Source organism: Natrix helvetica, assembly GCF_964273705.1.
Source record: "Natrix helvetica genome assembly, chromosome: 1".
Classification (NCBI taxonomy): domain Eukaryota; kingdom Metazoa; phylum Chordata; class Lepidosauria; order Squamata; family Natricidae; genus Natrix; species Natrix helvetica.
In genome coordinates, this window is record NC_138548.1 from 18,835,597 (window position 1) to 18,855,369 (window position 19,773).

At 42.1% G+C, this 19,773-nt stretch overlaps 1 protein-coding gene across 1 annotated transcript in view; it reads right to left on the bottom strand.

The window, feature by feature from the left end:
- The window catches only part of R3HDM4 (R3H domain containing 4), a 28,985-nt gene extending 11,032 nt beyond the window's left edge, over nucleotides 1-17,953 (bottom strand). Inside the window, exons 1-6 of the mRNA XM_081960154.1 lie at nucleotides 17,801-17,953; nucleotides 15,192-15,346; nucleotides 11,874-11,992; nucleotides 6,204-6,327; nucleotides 5,056-5,141; nucleotides 2,912-2,997 (exon numbers count right to left, since the gene is read on the bottom strand). Of these exons, the coding sequence (XP_081816280.1) occupies nucleotides 2,912-2,997; nucleotides 5,056-5,141; nucleotides 6,204-6,327; nucleotides 11,874-11,992; nucleotides 15,192-15,346; nucleotides 17,801-17,892 (662 nt within the window). The 5' untranslated portion in view covers nucleotides 17,893-17,953. The remainder of the gene's footprint in view (nucleotides 1-2,911; nucleotides 2,998-5,055; nucleotides 5,142-6,203; nucleotides 6,328-11,873; nucleotides 11,993-15,191; nucleotides 15,347-17,800) is intronic.
- Nucleotides 17,954-19,773: the final 1,820 nt, after the last annotated feature.

A 19,773-nucleotide genomic window follows, 5' to 3' on the forward strand; every position in this document is an offset into this window, starting at 1 on the left:
TGTCCAAGGGGTCGCGATTGGTCAGATGCGACTTTGCAACTAACAGCAACAAGAAGTGCTTTAAATCTCAAGTTAAGTCTTGGGGATCTGTGGCCACAAAAGTTATTTAAAGGGGATCCATGGTGAAGAAAGGACTGAGAACCGCTGCCCTAGGCAATACTCATTCAAAGTTTCTATAGTAATTATCACTGATAGTGGAGTTAATTCTAACTCTAAGGCAGTGTGTGTGGGACAGACGTAGAAGAACGTGTTTCAACATTGGCAACTTTGAACATGTACGGACTTCAATTCCCAAAATTGTCCAGTTGGGTGGAGGTTAAAGGTTGCCATGGTTGAAAAAGATGGCTGTAGAACACCTGGCAGTTGCCTGGGGAACTAGTATTTGTTGAGAAGAATAGGACGAAACAGAAAGGGATACCTGTAAGCCTAGCATCCCAGATGTCGCCTTTGAAAAGATGATCTAAAGCTCGAAATGGTTTGTACTTTCTCTCTCTCTCATTCCCAGCCAATATAAAGGATAGTGAGCAATTGCGGCATAGGGAGTCTAAAACAGCTGGACAATGCCACCTTATCTGTCACAGATCTAGCTAATTAATTCTACTGCTCAGTCTCAAGCTTGCTATATCTCTTGCCTGCCAGGGCATTGTGATTTGGCTAATACACTTCAGCCATCACAAGAATGAAACTTGTCAAGAAGTGCCTGCATAGCCTTGGAAGCTTGTCATGGTGGTGCAGTGATTACAATGCAGTATTAGAGGCTGACTCTGCCCACTGCCAGGAGTTCAATGCTAACTGACTCAAAGTTGACCCAGCCTTCCAAGGTCGGTAAAATGAGGACCCAATTGTTGGAGGCTAACTCTGTAAACCGCTTAGAGAGAGCTTGTAAAGCATTGTCAAGTGGTATATAAGTCTAAGTACTAATACTATGGCTATTGCTATTTTCTATGGAAAGCAGTCACCAGAAAAGGCTTGAGCACAGCATTTGTCCGCTGGCTTCACTTATTCTATGAACAGGGGAGTCCTTCTTGGTGAGAATGGCAAAAAACAGGAGATCAGCTATGAATGAATGAATGAATGAATGTTGGATAGGCTGTCTTAACTTCACAGTCTCTCTTTGCTATGAGATTCCTAAAAAGAGAAGGTGCCAGAGGAACAGTATAAAACGAAAAAGAAAGAAAGAAAGAAAGAAAGAAAGGCAGCAAAGAAATGACGCTGAGAATTACCTTTTCCATCATTTTTATACTTTAGTTCCTCTGCTTCTTAAGTTATTTCATTGTTTTTTTAAAAAAATAGCTTTGTAACATGTCAACCACATTGTGGGTGTTGTATATGGCCTTTTGGTGCTCCCCCAGATCGTATCACTTTTCAACAAGGCCATTTTTCCCCCCCTTGTCAAGCAGCTGTGAGGCCTCACCTGGCTATTTCATACATCATTTGGGGCGAGCCTCCTCTAGCACTAAGGAGACATTTCCTGGCAGAACAATTAACCAGTGGAACGGGTTGCCATCAGAGGTTGTGAATGGTCCATCACTGGAGGTTTTTAAGAAGAGATTGGACAGCCATTTTGGTTTTGCAGAAAAAGCCTCCAAAATTCTTTGTAATGTAAAAAGGAGGATGTCAAATTGGCCAGAGACAAATCCAGAGAGTTTGAAAATTCAAATGAGAACAAAAAATAGTGATTTTGGATAGTTCCCTTGGCACTCAGTAGGCTTCCTACTCATCCTTACCTAATTACTACTACGATCATTATCATAAATTATTTTAACTTAAAAAGGAAATGAGAAGCTCACAAAATGAGGAGTCAGGCCTCGAGCAATATCTTCATTTATATATTAAAAAGTCTCTAAATTCCACAGGCAGGTTCAGTAACTAAAAAAGGACAGAGTGGTCTGGTAGGGAATTACCCAGAAAATGAAAAGAAGTTGGGGAGATGACGAGCATTCTAGGGTGTCAGAGGAGACCTTGGGGGCACTATCTAATAAAATGAAATTCAATGGTGAAAAGAGTAAGGTTCTACATTTAGGCAACAAAAATGAAATGCACAGGTACAGAATAGGTGGTTGGAATCTTAGCGGACAACCATTTAAATATGAGCCATCAGTGTGAAGCAGCTGCCAAAAAAGCCAACAGTCCTAGGCTGCATCAACAGAGGGATAGAATCAAGATCACGTGAAGGGTTAATACCACTTTATAATGCCTTGGTAAGGCCACACTTGGAATACTGCATTCAGTTCTGGTCACCACGATGTAGAAAAGATGTGGAGACTCTAGAAAGAGTGCAGAGAAGAGCAACCAAGAGGATTAGGGAACTGGAGACTAAAACATAGGAAGAACTGTTGCAGGAACTGGGTATGTTTAGTTTAAGAGAAAGAAGGACTAGGGGAGACATGATAGCAGTGTTCCAATATCTCAGGGGTTGCCACAAAGAAGAGGGAGTCAAACTATTTTCCAAGGCACCTGAGGGTAGAACAAGAAGCAATGGGTGGAAACTAATCAAGGAGAGAAGCAACTTAGAACTGAGGAGAAACTTCCTGACAGTTAGAACAATTAATCAGTGGAACAGCTTGCCTCCAGAAGTTGTGAATGCCCCAACACTGGAAGTCTTTAAGAAGATGTTGGATAGCCATTTGTCTGGAACGGTATAGGGTTTCCTGCCTAGGCAGGGGGTTGGACTAGAAGACCTCCAAGGTCCCTTCCAACTCTACTATTGTATTGTATTGTATTGAGACCTTGGTGACTGATTAAGCCCGTCCCAGTGCTATTTTGTAAACTCCCCTGGTGGCCATTTGAGGACAACATCCTAATCGGCTTTCAACATTCAAAATACACACACTAGTTGATGGTCTGGTCAAACTTTGCGTGCTAAATGCCACTGAAGTCATTGCTGAGAATGGCAGTCAGCAATAGTTACCTGTTGTCCATCATAGCTGTGTAGACAGCTTGAGGGTTAGTGGAGAAAAAGGCCAGCAACTCTTCCTCCAAGCCTTCCAGGGTTTCCTGTAAAAAACAACAAGCTGTATCTTTCAATCTACAACACAGAAAATCGACACTGGTGATTTTTCAACTATGACAATTTTAAGATGGTTGGACTTCAACTCCCTGGGAGTTCAAATCCAAACATCTTAAAATTGCCGAGGTTGAAAAATACTGATCTACAATCTGTAACAAGAAGCAGCAATTTACTTACTCTACTCATATATTTACTGCTGCAACAGAGTGGTTCAACCAATCAATCAATCAATCCAATCAACTTTATTACAGTCAAAGACTAGAAACAAACAGAGTGGTTTGCAAACAGAGCTATTGATCAGAAAGCCTCCAGTTCAGACCTCACTTATGCTTCCAATTCACAAGAGGCCCCATAAAGTGAGATTGTTTTCATCCTCAGTTTTCCTCTCTGTATTATGGGCGTAAGTTACAGGTCTATCTCACAAGTCTTTGGCAAAGATCCAGGAAAAAGCACAAAACAAAACAAAACAAAAATAAAAGGGACAAGATGTTGCAGTTCAGCAGTGTCAGCCAATCCCATCACAAGATCTTTCTAGAAAGGCAGGATACTCTTATGTATATATCGCTGTATGTGTGTATGTTCCAGCATAACTCTGGAACACCTCCAGCAATTTCAACCAAACTTGGTATTCTCTGGAAACAAATACTGTGGGGGTAAGATACCCCTAACACCTCTCAGGGTGTGTGTTCTGTTAAGATACAGCCTGTTGTGCCTTAAAATGTCTTCTACTGTACTGCCTTAAAATGGTTTCTACTGTACAGAGCAGTGGAGTTGCCATGGTAACAGCTTCACAAGGGGTCTCCCTCTGGTAAAGGGGAAAATCTAACATTAGAAATTACGTTTGGTCTGGACATTTGTGAATGTCTAATACAGAATTGGGATAAACAAATACCCAGGCAACGCCAGGTTAATAGCTAGTATAGTGATAAACTCACTGGGGAAGAGAGAAAAATGGTCAAGCAGGAATTGCTGTGCATTTACACACAGTCCTCAACGTAGGACTGCAATTGAGCCCAAAATGTCTGTTGCTAAGAGAGACAGTTAAGTGCACTTTGCTCCACTTTACCACTTTTCTTGCCTGAGTTGTTAAGTGAATCACTGCAGTTGTTAACTTAGTAACATGGTTGTTAAATGAATCTGGCTTCGCCATTGACTTTGCTTGTCAGAAGGTGGAAAAAGATGATCACCGCAACCGTCATAAATATAAGTCAGTTGCCAAGTGCCTGAATTTTGATCACGGAGATGCTGCAACAGTCATAAGTGTGAAAAGCTGTCATAATTCACTTTTTCGAATGAAGTTGTAACTTCAAACGGTCACTAAACAAACCGCTATAAGTTGAGAACTGCCTGTACAGGCTAGAATCAGAAGTTTATTTGCCAAGGGAGGATAGTACTTTACTTATTTTGTAAACAAACCAGGCTCTGAAATGAGCCCTCAGTACAGATAGTCCTTGATTTACAAACACAATTGAATCCAAAATTACAATCGTTAAGTTGTGCCAGTCATTAAGTGAGTCATCATGTGACCATTGCCAATTTTATTTTTTACAGCAGTCCTTAAGTGAATCATCATGGTTAAATGAATATGCAGTCATTAAGTGAATTCACTGTCTACAATAGAGGTTTTTTGCTGGAAACTGAAAATAATCACTGGTTATTTATTAACTTCAATCGTGGTCATATGACCCTGGGATAGAGATGGTATTCTATTTTCTTCACTACTGGTTTGGTAGCGGGAGCGCTTGCTCAGAAGGTCCTTGATGACATCAGGGAGTGTGGGCGGAGCCTTGTGCCACCGCCACTATCGGTTCACACCGGTTCGAGTGAGCATACCACCTCTGCCCTGAGATGCTGCAAATGGTCATAAATGCAGGCTAGTTGCTGGGCACCCAAAATGCATTCATGTGACTGTGGGGTGGCAGCTGTTGGAACTCTGAATCCAGGACAAAAGTAGCCTGTTGTAACTTTCAACGATCACTAAGCAACCAGTCATAAGTTGAGGACTACCTGAATAAACCACTTCTGTTGCTGCCTAAAGAACGTACCATGGGAATCCGACTTCGTTTCAGGGTGGTTCGTAAGCGTCGGCTGATGCGTTGAAAACAGTCTTTGGGTGTGAACGGAAGATGCTCTGTAACAATAGGGAAGAAAAGAGACAGGGGAAAAAATGTAACAAAAAAATACACCAAATAATCCTGGAAGCATATCTCATTCCTCCGGGGCAAAGCCAATACATTTTGGAAGCCTACAAGTTCTAAGTGTTGGATTGATTTTCACAGGTAGACTGTGGTCTTGGATATGGATGTTCCATTCATAAAGAGCCATGGTGGTCAGAATACAGTATTGCAGGCTAACTCTGCATTCCCACTGCCAAGGGGTTTGATCCTGGCTGGCTCAAGGTTGACTCAGCCTTCCAACCGGTAAAATGAGGATCCAGATTGTTGGGGGCAATAGGCTGACTCCGTAAATAGTTTGAGAGAGGACTGTAAAGCACTATGATATTAGTCCAAGAAATGCTATTGCTATTCTTAACTAGAAAGACCAAAAGCCTTCACTTCCTCCTGTTCAAACTCCCTGATTTATGTCCGGTGCTTTAAACTGGTGTCCGATTCGGGTTAATGTCAGGGTTCCAAAAAACACCTCCAACGAAATAAAACTCAGAGGCTTGAGTTTCCTGGGAAAACCCGAATCTGAAAGCTTCCAGGTTTTCCCACCCAGTTGAAAGTTCAAGATCCTGCCCCAACACCCATAAGTTCATCACATGGTCCAATCTTCCACTGCCACGAAGACAGAGTCCACCCATCCAGTTCCGGCCAGGTGCAGAGACAAAAGATAGCCTTGACTTTCTAAGAAGAATATTATTATGGCTACATATCACCCAACTCCACATAAACCCCCTTCCTAGTTTCGCACAGTAGAGCGTGTGGCAGGCCTGAAGTCCAAAAAGAAAAGATGGCTTACAGGCAAGACACCGGGGGTCTCCAACCTTGGCAACTTTAAGACTTGTGGACCTCAATACCCAGAGATGACTGAGGAACTCTGGGAGTTGAAGTCCACAAGTCTTAAAGTTGCCAAGGTTGGATACCCCTGGTTTAAACTATACTGAAGGAAGACAGAGACTTCTTTTTGCCTATAATGTCCTTGCATATTTTTGCCCATATTGTCCTTTTTGCTCATAATGTCTTTTCCGTACCTTTCCATTTGATTTGAGTTTTATCAGGCAATTTGTTTTTTGGTTTTTTCGAAGCCTCCTCTTCTAAATACAGAAGGACTCGCTCTTGTTCTTCCCCGGACCGGTTCATGAAATCATTCCAGATCTAAGGGACGTATAAACACATAATATAAACCCATTTACAGTTCCTCCCCTTTGCCATCTGCAGTAATCAAAGCAAATTTACCTCTGGATCACACAGGGCTGCATGCATCAACCACTTAATTGATGACTCCAGCAAGGGATGCTTTTTACCTTATTAAATTAAGGGTGGTAAGATAAGTGGAAAGGATTGGATGTTTTCATTTCAAAGGGAAATTTTAAAAAAGATTCTATTTATTACATGTGTTTACTAACTCACAGCTGATTAATCCACATAAATACACGTAAACTAATGTTCTGTACCGCATTAAGCCCAAAGTAGCTTCTCAGTTTTGATTTAAGTTGTATGTCTTGATGTGTTTATACTGTACAAACTTAGCTGATTTGGTCAATAAACCAAGTTTGAGGAAATATTTGTTTAGCATTATATATATATATCGAGAGTTTGAGACAGGGACAGTTTGCTAGATTTTGCCAACACATAGCTTCTTCTTTGATAGAAGACATCCAATTCCAGACTGCTCTTCTCTTTGTTTGCGCAAGCTAGAAAAAATATTTGGGGGATGAAGTATTTTAGCTAGCCCTGATCTCTTTTCTGATCTTCCTTATTATTAATATGAATAAAATAAAATAGAATAGAATAGAATAGAATTCTTTTGTAGGAAGTTAGCACCCAGCCCTCTCCCAGAAAAATGAAATATCCTAGGAAATATTGAAAAGGCAGAATATTATATTTTCCTGGATGTGAAAAAGGGAGAAACACATTTTAAACACAAAGTAAATTCCTGCAGCTTCCTATCCATCCTCACTTTGTCAATAGGCCATTAAGAAGGCCAAGCTAGTCCACTTTACATAATAAAGAGTTCTCCTCTTCAACTCCAGAGTGATGGGATTAAGGCAGGATAATATTGCCTTTTACTCAACTGATCACAAGGCATCTGATAACTCAACCAAACCTGGATTCAAAACTCAGCCTAGAGGGTTGCCCTTGCACGGGCCCATGGGAGTCTGGCAACCAATCAGAATACATTTCTTACACAGGAACAGGAAACACATAGGTGGGGCCGAACAGATTATAAAAAGCCCTGCAAGCCCTTCTTCACTCTCTGCTCTTCTCTTCCCTTCTCTTCTTCTCCACCAACATTGAAGCATGTGATTCCCCCTTTTCTGTTCAGGACCTCAAGCCTCACCATTAAAACCATCTTTCCAAGCAACCTCCATGTCTCCAGTGTCTTTTTCCCCACTTGGAGCTGAATCCAGAAGGACATTTCTTCCAACACTTTATTGGCCACGTGTGATTGAACACACAAGGAATTTGCCTTCTGTGCTAAGCTTTCATTGTACATATTGCAAAAGCTATAAGTGATAAATCATGATCATAGTCATCATAAAAGTACATATCATAATTCATAAGATACAACACTTAGTGATAGAATCAACATAAATCATACCAGGAAACTAAATAAATATAAATAGTAAAGATACAAGCAACAAGTTATAGGGATATAAGGAGATAGGTAATAGAAAAGGAGATAGGTAATAGGAAAGATGAGAAGAAAAATATTAATACAGTTTCACTAAATAGTTTGACAGTGTTGTGGGAATTAGTTGTTTAGCAGAGTGATGGCATGGGGGAAAACTGTCCTTGTATATTTACTGTATATTCCGTGTTTTCTCTAGATACAAACGACAGTGAGGACAGTACTCATAGCACTGAATCCAATTTTACTTGCCCCAAAATGGAAGAAGGATGTTGAGGAACTAGAAGTAACATATAGGGTGAGACTCTTGAGGGCTAAATCCTATGAACAGCCGTCAAAGGATCTAGCTATAATAAACCAAAATAAGAGACGACTAAGGGGAGACATGGCAGTGGTCTCCCAATACAGGTGGTCCTCAAGTTATGGCCGTAATGGAGCCTGCTTGTAAATTGTGATGATCGAAAAGCAGGTCATCACACGACCAACCTGAATTTATATTTTTTGTGGCCAGTCGTAAAGCCAATGCCACAGTCATTAAGTGAATCAATTGTTTGCTTTTGACCAGTTTTGCCAAAAACCTGAAGTAAATGCTAGATTTCGACAAGAACATAAAATGTGGTCACGTGAATGGCTGCATATGAGGGATGGTTGCTGAGTGTCCGAAATGATTGTGATTGGGGACGGGCAGCTGGCCAGAGTCAGCTGCCCCTTATGACTCTGGAACAGAGTCATAAGACTCTGGAACTTAGTCATAAGTATCCCTAGGGCGATTTGTTGTAACTTTGAACAGTTGCTAAGTGACTGGTCATAAATTGTTGGATTACCTGTACTTGAAGGGCTGTGGCAGGGAAGAGGATGAGGATTCAGAAGAATTAACAAGTGGAGATTTCAAAAAAAGGGAGTTCCAAACTCAAACTAAGGAGGAATCTCTTGTTCGTGAGATCTATTAGGCCCGGGGTCCCCAAACTTGGCAACTTTAAGACTTGTGGATTCAACTCTGAGAATTCTCCAGCCAGCTATACTGGCTGGAGAATTCTCAGAGTTGAAGTCCACAAGTCTTAAAGTTGCCAAGTTTGAAGGCCTCTGTAGTAGGCAGTGGAACAAGCCTGCTCGTGGACTCATGGGGAGGTTTTCAAGCAAAGGTTTTGCCTGGAGGGTTTGAGGATTCCTGGGCCAGATTAGAAGACCTTCAACTTCCATTCCAATCCCTATGATTCTTTCAGTTTGATTTCACAACAACTCTGTGAAAAACTCCACTGGATAACTTTGGGTTGGGAGAGAATACAGTAGCTGCAATCAGGTCACCCTGCTGAGAGTTGAACATCCTAACTGCTACACCACTCTGCCTCTCTGACTGAGTCATGTTTTTGCAGCTTTGTTCCTCATTCTCTTAGCAGGGAGTGTCATTTTCCTTACCTCACCTTCCAAATCACAACCTTGTTCCCAGTCGTCTAATGCCCAGGTTTGCACAAAGACCTTTGTTTACATGGCACATTATAAGAAAAACCTAACACCATCCATGTACTGCAGAGTAAGAATGCCTGAAGTGTGACTAAGCAACACTTTATCCAGGAATATGCCATTATTTTTCTCCACATAACACTCCCTTCCATCCTGCTCATTCGAAGAATGGTTCCATCCTGCTCATATGAAGAACGGTTGCAGGAACTGGGTATGTCTAGCTTAAGAGAAAGAAGGACTAGGGGAGACATGATAGCATTGTTCCAATATCTCAGGGGTTGCCACAAAGAAGAGGGAGTCAAACTATTCTCCAAGGCACCTGAGGGTAGAACAAGAAGCAATGGGTGGAAACTAATCAAGGAGAGAAGCAACTTAGAACTGAGGAGAAATTTCCTGACAGTGAGAACAATTAATCAGTGGAACAGCTTGCCTCCAGAAGTTGTGAATGCCCCAACACTGGAAGTCTTTAAGAAGATGTTGGATAGCCATCTGTCTGAAACGGTATAGGGTTTCCTGCCTAGGCAGGGGGTTGGACTAGAAGGCCTCCAAGGTCCCTTCCAACTCTACTATTGTATTGTATTGTATTATTCCTCCACATGTTACATCACCAAGTTGTGGGTGCACCACTTCAGGACATCCAGCACAAGCAGCCCTCCTGGATAACACCCCCTTTTTAATTTAAAAGTTAATTAAAAAAAAAACTACCTGGGATTCATTCCTAGAGGCCTGCCACTCAATTCTTCTTTGAGGAACAAAACTAGCTAATTACTCCAGCCTTCCCCCAACCAGGAGCCTTCCAGATGGATTTCAATTTCTGCTTTTGCTAAACATTAGGGCCAGACTTTGGCTGGCATAGGACAAAAGGGGGCAGAACCCAGAGCAGAAAAACACAGAGCTCTGCTGTCATAGAGAAGAGGGGATTGACTTATTCTCCAGAGCACCAGAGGGCAGGACAAGAAATAAAGGATGGAAGCTTGTTAAACAAAAAAGGCCCAACCTAGAAGTAGGGAGACATGACAGCAGTGTTCCAGTATCTCAGGGGCTGCCCCAAAGAAGAGGGAGTCAACCTATTCTCCAAAGCACCTGAGGGTAGAACAAGAAGCAATGGGTGGAAACTAATCAAGGAGAGAAGCAACTTAGAACTGCGGAGAAATTTCCTGACAGTTAGAACAATTAATCAGTGGAACAGCTTGCCTCCAGAAGTTGTGAATGCCCCAACACTGGAAGTCTTTAAGATGATGTTGGATAGCCATCTGTCTGAAACGGTATAGGGTTTCCTGCCTAGGCAGGAGGTTGGACTAGAAGAAGTCCCTTCCAACTCTGCTATTGTATTGAATTGTATAACAGTATTATATTTATGGGTCTGTGTATAGATATGGGAAACAGTGAATCAGAATAGACCTTGTAAGTACATACAGGTAATCCTCGACATATGTCCACAATTGAGGCCAAGATTTCTGACCATTTGTCTGAAGTGGCATAGAGTATTCTGCCTAAGCAGGGGTTGGACTAGAAGATCTCCAAGGTCCCTTCCAACTCTGTTATTCTATTTTATTCTAAATGGTAAGTAAGGAGCAATTTTCTGGCAGTTAGAACATTTAATCAGTGGAATAGCTTGCCTCCCGAAGTTGTGAGTGCTTCCTCACTGGAGGTTTTCAAATACAGACTGAACATCCACTTGACTGGGAGGATATAAGGTCTTGGGTTGGACTAGAAGACCAGCAAGGTCCCTTCCAGCCCTATGATTCTATGCTCTATCTTGCTTTCAGTGAAAGAGGAAATGGTACAGGTCCACAGACAATACAACTTTTCTTTATTGTATACAGCTTTTTCCCATTAGGGGAACCAAAAGGGGAGCAAAGCTTGGTCTAATCCACTCCAATTCTCCCTTTCTCCCTTCTAGCAGCAGTTACATTGGAAAGAACCTTCTGTGAAAGCATGGACTCAACCCATAAACTATAATCCTTTGTAATACAGACATGTATTACTTCATGCCTGTACCTTAATACAAGTAATCCTCAACTTACAACAGTTTATTTAGTGACTGTTCCAAGTAACAACGGCAGTGGGTTATGACCCCTCGGGGAGAGGGGGCGGTTTATAAATTTAATAAACTGAAACTGAAACATGATTCGATGTCACATTTTCATCTTATTTTATTCTCGTCCCATCCCTGACGGGTTTTTATTAGTGTAATTCAATTGAATTTATTTATTGGGGTTTTTAAATATTGTGACTTTTTAATTGTTTTTTAGCTATCAGCCTACCTCCTCCTTGTATACGTCTTATATACGTCCTTGTTATATGTATGTCCTGTCCAGATTTGTATTGTACTTCGTATTTTATTTGTTTTATTGTACGCCGCCCCGAGTCCTTCGGGAGAGGGTGCGGCTTAGAAATAAATATTCTATTCTATTCTATTCTATTCCTTTGGGAGCAGCTTCCTTTTGTTTCCTGGCTTAACTCGTCACCTGAAGGCTATGTTTCAACCTCTATCACATCCAGTGATGTCACTTAAGAACAGAAAATGCAAAACTGGGCTTGGAGCGAGATGGTGTGCCTCCAAGGAAGAGGAATCAGCTAAAGAAAAAAATAGAGAGAGCCCTACCTTCATATAAGTCTCATTGTTGCAGGCCTCGGTAAAAATGCTGGGAGAGGCAGGATGGGCAAGATCTCCATCTTCACTGGCGCAGTCATCCCGCTCAAGGAGGGTCATTAGGTAACGTGCTAGAAATACACAAATTAATAATGAAATGTGCAACTTCATGCCTGTACCTTAATACAAGTAATCCTCAACTTACAACAGTTTATTTAGTGACTGTTCCAAGTAACAACGGCAGTGGGTTATGACCCTTTTCCATAGTTACAACCTTTGAAGTATCCCCATGATCATGTGATCAAAATTCCAATGCTTGCAACTGGCTCATACTTATGACTGTTGCAGTGTCCCGGGGTCATGTAGTCACCTTTTGCAACTTTCTGACAAACGAAGTCATTGAGGAACCTGGTTCACTTAACAACCAGGTTACTATATCAGCTGCGGGGATTCACTTAACAACCTAACTTTTAGTAGAGTTGGAAGGGACCTTGGAGGTCTTCTAGTCCAACCCCCTGCCTAGGCAGGAGACCCTATACCGTTTCAGACAAATAGGAGACCCTATACCGTTTCAGACAATCCATGGCAAGATACGTTGCAAAATGGGATAAAACCAACACATTCTCACTGAACACATAAATTTTGGGCTCAATTGTGGTCGTAAATCGAGGACCACCCGTAGCGAACCTTTAAGGGACATCAGTGGGCAGCATAGCACATTCAACTTCATGCTGCCAGTACTCCTTAAGTACAGGTAATCCTTCACTTAGAACCACAGTTGCTAAGCGAGGCAGGTAAGTGAATCTCACCTGATTTTATGATATATTTTTTTGCTATGGTTGTTAAGCAAATCACTGCAGTTGTTAAATGGATCATTAAGCAAATCTGGGTCCCCCCACAGACTGGAAGACGCTGGGAAGGTCTCACATGGCAATCACATGACTTGCCAGTTTCCAAATGCCCAAATTTTGATCACGTGACTTTGGGGGATGCTGTGAAGCTTGCAAGTGCAAGGACCAGTTGTAATTCCCTTTTTTTGTTGCCACTTTGAACAGCTGTTAAATGGATAGTTGTAAGCTGAGGACTACCGGTATGGTACAGAAATTTAAGACTGCTCACTAAGTGCTCTTTTCTCCTATTTTTCCTAACAGCCACCCTGTGAGACAGGTTGGGCTAAGAAGGAGGGACTGATCCAAAGTCAGCCAATCCGTTTCAAGGTGCTGATTATCATCTTCAAAGCGCTCCATGGCACAGGACCTAGTTATTTGCGGGATCGTATCCTGCCCCACACATCCCTTCGCCCGATCCGCTCACATAGAGAGGGACTCCTCCGGGTGCCGTCCACTAGGCTGTGCCAGCGGGCGACGCCCAGGGGAAGGGCCTTCTCTGTGATGGGCCCGACCCTCTGGAATGACCTTCCCCCTGATATGAGAACAACCACGGACCTCCGCTCCTTCCGCAAGAAGCTCAAAACCCACCTGTTTAATCTAGCCGGCCTGGCCTAATTCCAGCTCTCCCACCTCAGTCTGTATTTTTAAATTTCACGGGTTGTCTTAAGGCTAAGTTTTTAATTTTTATAAACTTGTACAGGGGTTTAAAGTTTAATCCGATTTTAATTATATTTATTATTATTTGTATGGTTTTTAATTTGGTACCTGTACACCGCCCCGAGTCCCTTCGGGGAGAGGGGGCGGTGTAGAAATCAAATAAATCAAATAAATAAATAATAAATCAATTGAAACCCAGCTCTCCTGATGCCCAGTTCAGCATCATCCCCTTAGCCTGGTTCTCAATGATCAATTCCTCAACGCCTCAGGTAGCATCAAGTCAGATTGGCCCTAGCAGTTACTTGGTTGGACTATTCAGCCATAGAATAGGGATGGAAGGCACCTTAGAGGTCTTCAAGACTTCGTGCCTCCAGAAGGTATGATGCTCCAACACTGGAAGTTTTTAAGAAGATGTTGGATAACCATTTGTCTGAAGCGGTATAGGTTTTCCTGCTTAGGCAGGGGGTTGGACTAGAAGATCTCCAAGGTCCCTTCCAACTCTGTTTATTCTATTCTATTCTAATCATCTTCATACCATTCCAGGCAAATGGCTGTCCATCCTTTATATTTTAATATAAAAATAAGAGAACAGCTAGTCCCAACTAGTCTGGAAGATAATAGCCTTTGTTGGCCTGAATGAAGAGCTATTCACCAGTGATCATCAATTATCCAAAATTGGGTAAAAGTGGTGCTTCTTTGAGTAGTGACACACATACTCATTACATCACAACAGGGTAATGACCTGTGTGCTAAAATATATTTGAAAGTGTGCCAGAGTACTCCTCCTAAGATGGAAATTTGCCAATTGCACAGTGGCAGATAGGACAGCACTCCAGAGGGTCAACGTCATTGCCTAGAGCAGTGTTTCTCAACCTTGGCAACTTGAAGATGTCCGAACTTCAACTCCCAGAATTCCCCAGCCCTGGCTGGGGAATTCTGGGAGTTGAAGTTCGGACATCTTCAAGTTGCCAAGGTTGAGAAACACTGGCCTAGAGGATCATTGGTTGAGCTTTATATAGCTCCCGCTGCCTTAAGAAAGTTCAAAATGTTCTTAGATCCATCTCATCTTGGGCACCCTTTTTTTTGAACATCTGGCAGAATTTATTACCATCTGGCAGACGGTACAGGATAATAAAAACAAGGACGAATAGGCTGAAAAACATCTTCTATCCCAGGGCAGTAAGTATATTGAATTCTACGGTATAGTGCAATATTAATGCAATATCGGGGTTTCAATTCAATTATATAGAATGTGTGTTCGTGTTTTTATTTTTATAGTTATAATGTACATTGAAGATGGCATTCAATTTCGTTGTAAGAGGGGTAATGACAGTAAAGTAAAACAAACTAAATTGCTGAAATTATCAATGGAAATTTGTTGAAATGACATAAAGATCATTCAATGATACTGTTTTCATAACATAGATAGTCCTTGGATTACGACCATTGATTCAGCAACCGTTAGACATTATGACAGTACTGAAGGGAGGGACTTACTACCTGTCCTCAAAGGTCAATAAGACTTTTTGATAAAAGCAGTTTGGGGTAATGAAGGAAAAAGTTTGGAAAAGTCTGTGCTACTTTTATCACTGAAAAGTGCTAGGACCCAAACTATCAGAATTCTCCAGCCAGCGTAATTGTGGTTGATACAAGTTAATAGTTCAAACTTTTGAAAGGCATTGAGTTGGAAAAGGCTGCTTTGGATTTTGATCAATTTAATAGGTAATCAAGAGGTAACAGCTAGCCACCAAAGGGTTTCTAAGCCTGCCTAACAACCACTTACTGTTCTCCAGGCGCTGGAGACTCTTCTTCCCTTTAGCCTTGGGAATGAGGTCCGAGTTGCGGATGGCTTGGTTAATGTAATATTGCTTCCGTTTGGCTGGAGAAAACCTCTTAGCGGAAGGGGTGGCCAGAGGGGGCAAGCAATCTTCAATCCTTCTGCAAGAGACACAATTACACACACACACACACCCAAATCAAAGGTTTAACTCTTTACAGACTCTTTTTGCAAATGCTTCAAGGGCCAGCGCAGCTTACTGCAAAAATAATAATTGAAAAAAAATTCCCAGTTGGACCTAAGCAATTTTCATCAGTGGCCAGGAAAAACAAGAGAAGATGTAGAACTCTCCTGTCGTCCTCCTGGCATATAGTTTTTAGAGGTAGGCTGCTCTTGAACATGGAGGATCTATTGAGATGTTACGAACAAAGCTTTTATCTACCTATTTTCTATGCCTATATTTCCATGCCTGTATTTTTATCTTGAAACTGCTGATTGCTGGAATCTTCCAAGGGATAACAATGAACAAGCAATAGCAATAGCTCTTAGACATATATAGTGCCTCACAGCGCTTTACAGCCCTATCTAAGCAGTTTACAGAGTCAGCATCTTGCCCCCAACAAAGTGGGTCCTCATTTTATCCACCTTGGAAGGATAGAAGGCTGAGTCAACCTTGAACTTGGTGAGATTTGAACTGCCAAATTGCAGGCAGCCGGCAGCCAGTAGAAGCAGCCTGCAGTACTGCACTCTAACCACTGTGTCATCATGGTTCATCTTTCCTAAGTACTGGCAATTCAATCAATGCCAGGGCTACAAAAGATGGCCCAGGCTATTGTATGAAGCCTGGTTATACAGGTAGTCCTCAACTTTCAATCACAATTTGACTTCAAAATTTCTGTTGCTAAGCAAAACATTTGTTAAGTGAGTTTTGCCCCATTTCGCCCTTTCTTGCTACATCCGTTAAGTGAATCACTGCAATTGTTAAACGAGTAGCACAGTTAAGTAAACCTGTCTCCCACACTGATTTTGCTGTAACTTTTTCCTGCAGCAACACTGCACAAGTCCATTATATTTATGAACGCTGCAGTTCCCAGGGTCATGTGATCAGCTTCTGTGACCTTCAGGCAAGTGAAATCAACGGGGAAGTCAGATCCCAACCCTGTTAATTTAACAACTGTGTGTTTCACTTAGCAACTGTGGCAAGAAAGGTTGTGAAATGAAACAAAACTCACTTAACTGTCTTGCTTAGCAACAGAAATTTCGGGCTGAACTATGGTCATAAGTTACAAACTCCCTGTACAGTTTTGTCATTCTGCCTGTTTGCTTAACAAGAGGAATATTGGCATTAACTTGTTTTTTAGAATGGAAACGGCCACCATCTGGGTCAGTGCAAGCCACCTGCTTCTCCAATAGTCAAAGTACAAGAAAATATTTTGTTAATGTTGCAATCTGACCACTCTGGAGAGGAAGCACTGAGGAAAGTTGTGGGTTTTATTTTTGAGTCAAAAGGCATCAAGTTACATTGGTCCATTGCTTTCTATAGAATATGCAATGAAGCCTTACATTTTGCAATCCGCTCCTTCTTTAAAAATAGATTGGCTCTCACCAACCAGGGTTTTTTTTTGGGGGGGGGGGGAGAATGGGACAGACCGAGGCTCTAAAGATATGGATTGGGTTTGCGGGAATAGACACCTGAGCATTTATTAAAATCCACGCTGTAGTTATAATTTGTCTAGATTGGTTTGACTCTTGGGTTGTTAGTGTTTTATATATTTTGTTTTGTAAAAAAATTATAAAATTTATAAATAAATAAATAAAGTTTCCAATTAATAGTTATGATGAATATTCCCCCAAAAATGGATAAAGGAGGAAAATAATAAGGACTATGCCCAAAGTTAAGACATTGTATTGGTCTACAATACTCATCATTCTCAGGAAGTTTGCATCATAGGTAGGTGGAAACGGTTTCATCTGATGGCTGACCATTTCCTCAATCTTTGAATAAAAATAAGGGTGGAAAAAAGTTTAAAAAGTGAAATGTTAGAATGCCATCAGATTATGGACAGGAAATAATGCAATGATTCTTGTCCCTTGTATTAAAATACCGTACATTATTACATATAAAATCATAGATTTCCGTTTTCAGTAGACCTCTTCAGACAGCTGACATATCAAAAAAGCACAAAGCACTAATACGATCGATCGAAGACGGTAGACAGACGTCCCAAGTGCAAGTTGACAAAAGAACCAGCAATGCTTGTAATGTATCTATGGGACTCACCGGCCAAGGAATTTGTGAGGCTCTAGTCTAAATAAAACAGACTTGAGTGAGGATTTTAACTCTCAAATCAACTCTGAGAATTTTAACTCTCAAAAATGAGACCTCCACCTTTAGGAGGAAACACATCATCCAAAATAAGGTGGCGGGCGGGTGACAGCTGTTGCCTTCCCAACCTTCCTGGATAGGCTGCATTTTTGCAATCAAGCCTCCAGATGATAAGACAGTCTATCAGAGGGAAGGGGCTCCTTTCCTTGGACCTGAATCCAATGCAAGAAAGGGACACACAAAGACAATTGTGGAGCGCCCACAACCCTCCAGCCTTCTTCCTACTCACCCGTAGGGCTGGTCCAGGGGGGATCCAGGCAGCTCCTCCTCCTCCTGGCTCCCCCTCAGCCCTCCAGCCGCTCCCCTTTTCAGCCCCACCATCGCTGCCCGGCCTGCTCACCTCACCTCACCCCCACTCCCACCCCTCCACCTCCTTCCCTCTTTCTCCGCTCCCCGAACGCCCGAAGGACGGGACAGACCCAGCCTCGGAGCCGCCCCAGCAGGAAGTGACGTCAGCCCGGGGAGGGGAGGCAGGGCTGGATTGAACCTGGCCCCTTGCAAGGCAGTTGTCGTCCCTGGTGTGATTGGTGTCGGGGTTTTTTGGACGGGATTGTGCTGCTCTCCCGCTTGCCTGAGGGACTAGTGACGTGAGAACAGTTACCTCGCGTGCAGGCAGTGCAATGCAGAAGGTGAAGAAAAAGGACACTGGAAGTTTTTAAAGAAGACGTTGGATAACCATTTGTCTGAAGTAGTGTAGGGTTTCCTGCCTAAGAAGGGGTTGGACTAGAAGACCTCCCAGGTCCCTTCCAACTCTGTTATTCTATGCTGTGCTATTCTATTCTATTCTTATTCTATTCTTATTCTATTCTTATTCTATTCTTATTCTATTCTTATTCTATTCTTATTCTATTCTTATTCTATTCTATTCTAATCTAATCTAATCTATTCAATTAACCCTGCAGACCTGTAAATTGAAGTCCAGCCAACTTAAAAAGTTGTCACAAAAGTGCTTTTTTTTTTCCCCCCAGGAGGCAACTGGACTTTTTCTTTTCTTTTGAAGACGTTTCACTTTTCATCCAAGAAGCTTCTTTGGCTCCGACTGGATGGTGGGGAATGGAAGGGTTTATACTCCCTGGGTCTTTCATTGAGGAGTTGGAGCTGTGCTTTCTGCAGGATGTTTTCTTTCTACAAAGAGTATAAATCCTTCCATTCCCCACCATCCAGTCAGAGCCGAAGAAGCTTCTTGGATGAGAAGCGAAACATCTTCAAAGGAAAACCAGAAAGTCCAGTTGCCTCTTGAAAAAAGCACCTTTGGGACAACTATGACCTAGAAGACTGAAAATCTCCATAAAGACACTGACAGAATAGGGGGGAATGGAAAGATTTATATTCCTTGCAGGCAGCTGGTCATTTGCATCCTTTTAGAGAGTCGTTGAGGCCACTTGGAGATTTACCTGTGTCCTCAGGGTCACCTGAGGGGTGCTCCTGGTTCCTTAAAATCTTAAAAAGTTGCTGAGATTGAGAAACATCCTAATATATGACTATCACGAAGTGTTTTATCTTATAATTCTTGATGAATATATTCTATTTTATTTTTCTTTATGTACACTGAGAGCATAGGCATCAAAGACTAATTCTTTGTGTGCCCAATCACACTTGGCCAATAAAGAATTCTATTCTGTTCTATTCTGTTCTATTCTATTCTATGTAAACGTACCTATGCAATTAAATTACCATTATTCATTTTGGGTGGGGAAAGTTTAATCGGATGACTATTTTCATTGGTTTGCTTCATCGGAAAGGTGACAGTATAGAATCTTCTCCCTACCATCATGAACCCCGAGGGAATACCTGTTCTATAATGCCCAGAGCAGGAGGGACTCCACTGTCCATGATTCCCAGCCAAAATATGGAACTTGGAGCGATGGGAAGGAGCTGTAATCTGATGCAGCGGGAAGGCTGGGGGGAGTCAGCCAAACAATGAGGGGAGCGGATGGGAGGGGCTGCCTCTGGTTAGGGACCTTCGGGTGGGATGCACTAGATGGGTTGGGGGATTTTTATGGGCACTGCAATGGGGGCAACACGCAGATTCGTCTATAGAAACAAGGCACAGAAGGTATAAATCTGCACGCAGAGCAAACTGCCTTGCCAGACCCTTCCTCGTGTGTAAAGAACAGATTTAACAGATTAACAGAGTTGGAAGGGACCTTAGAGGTCATCTAGTCCACCCCCCCCCACCCAAGCAGGAGACCCTACACCATT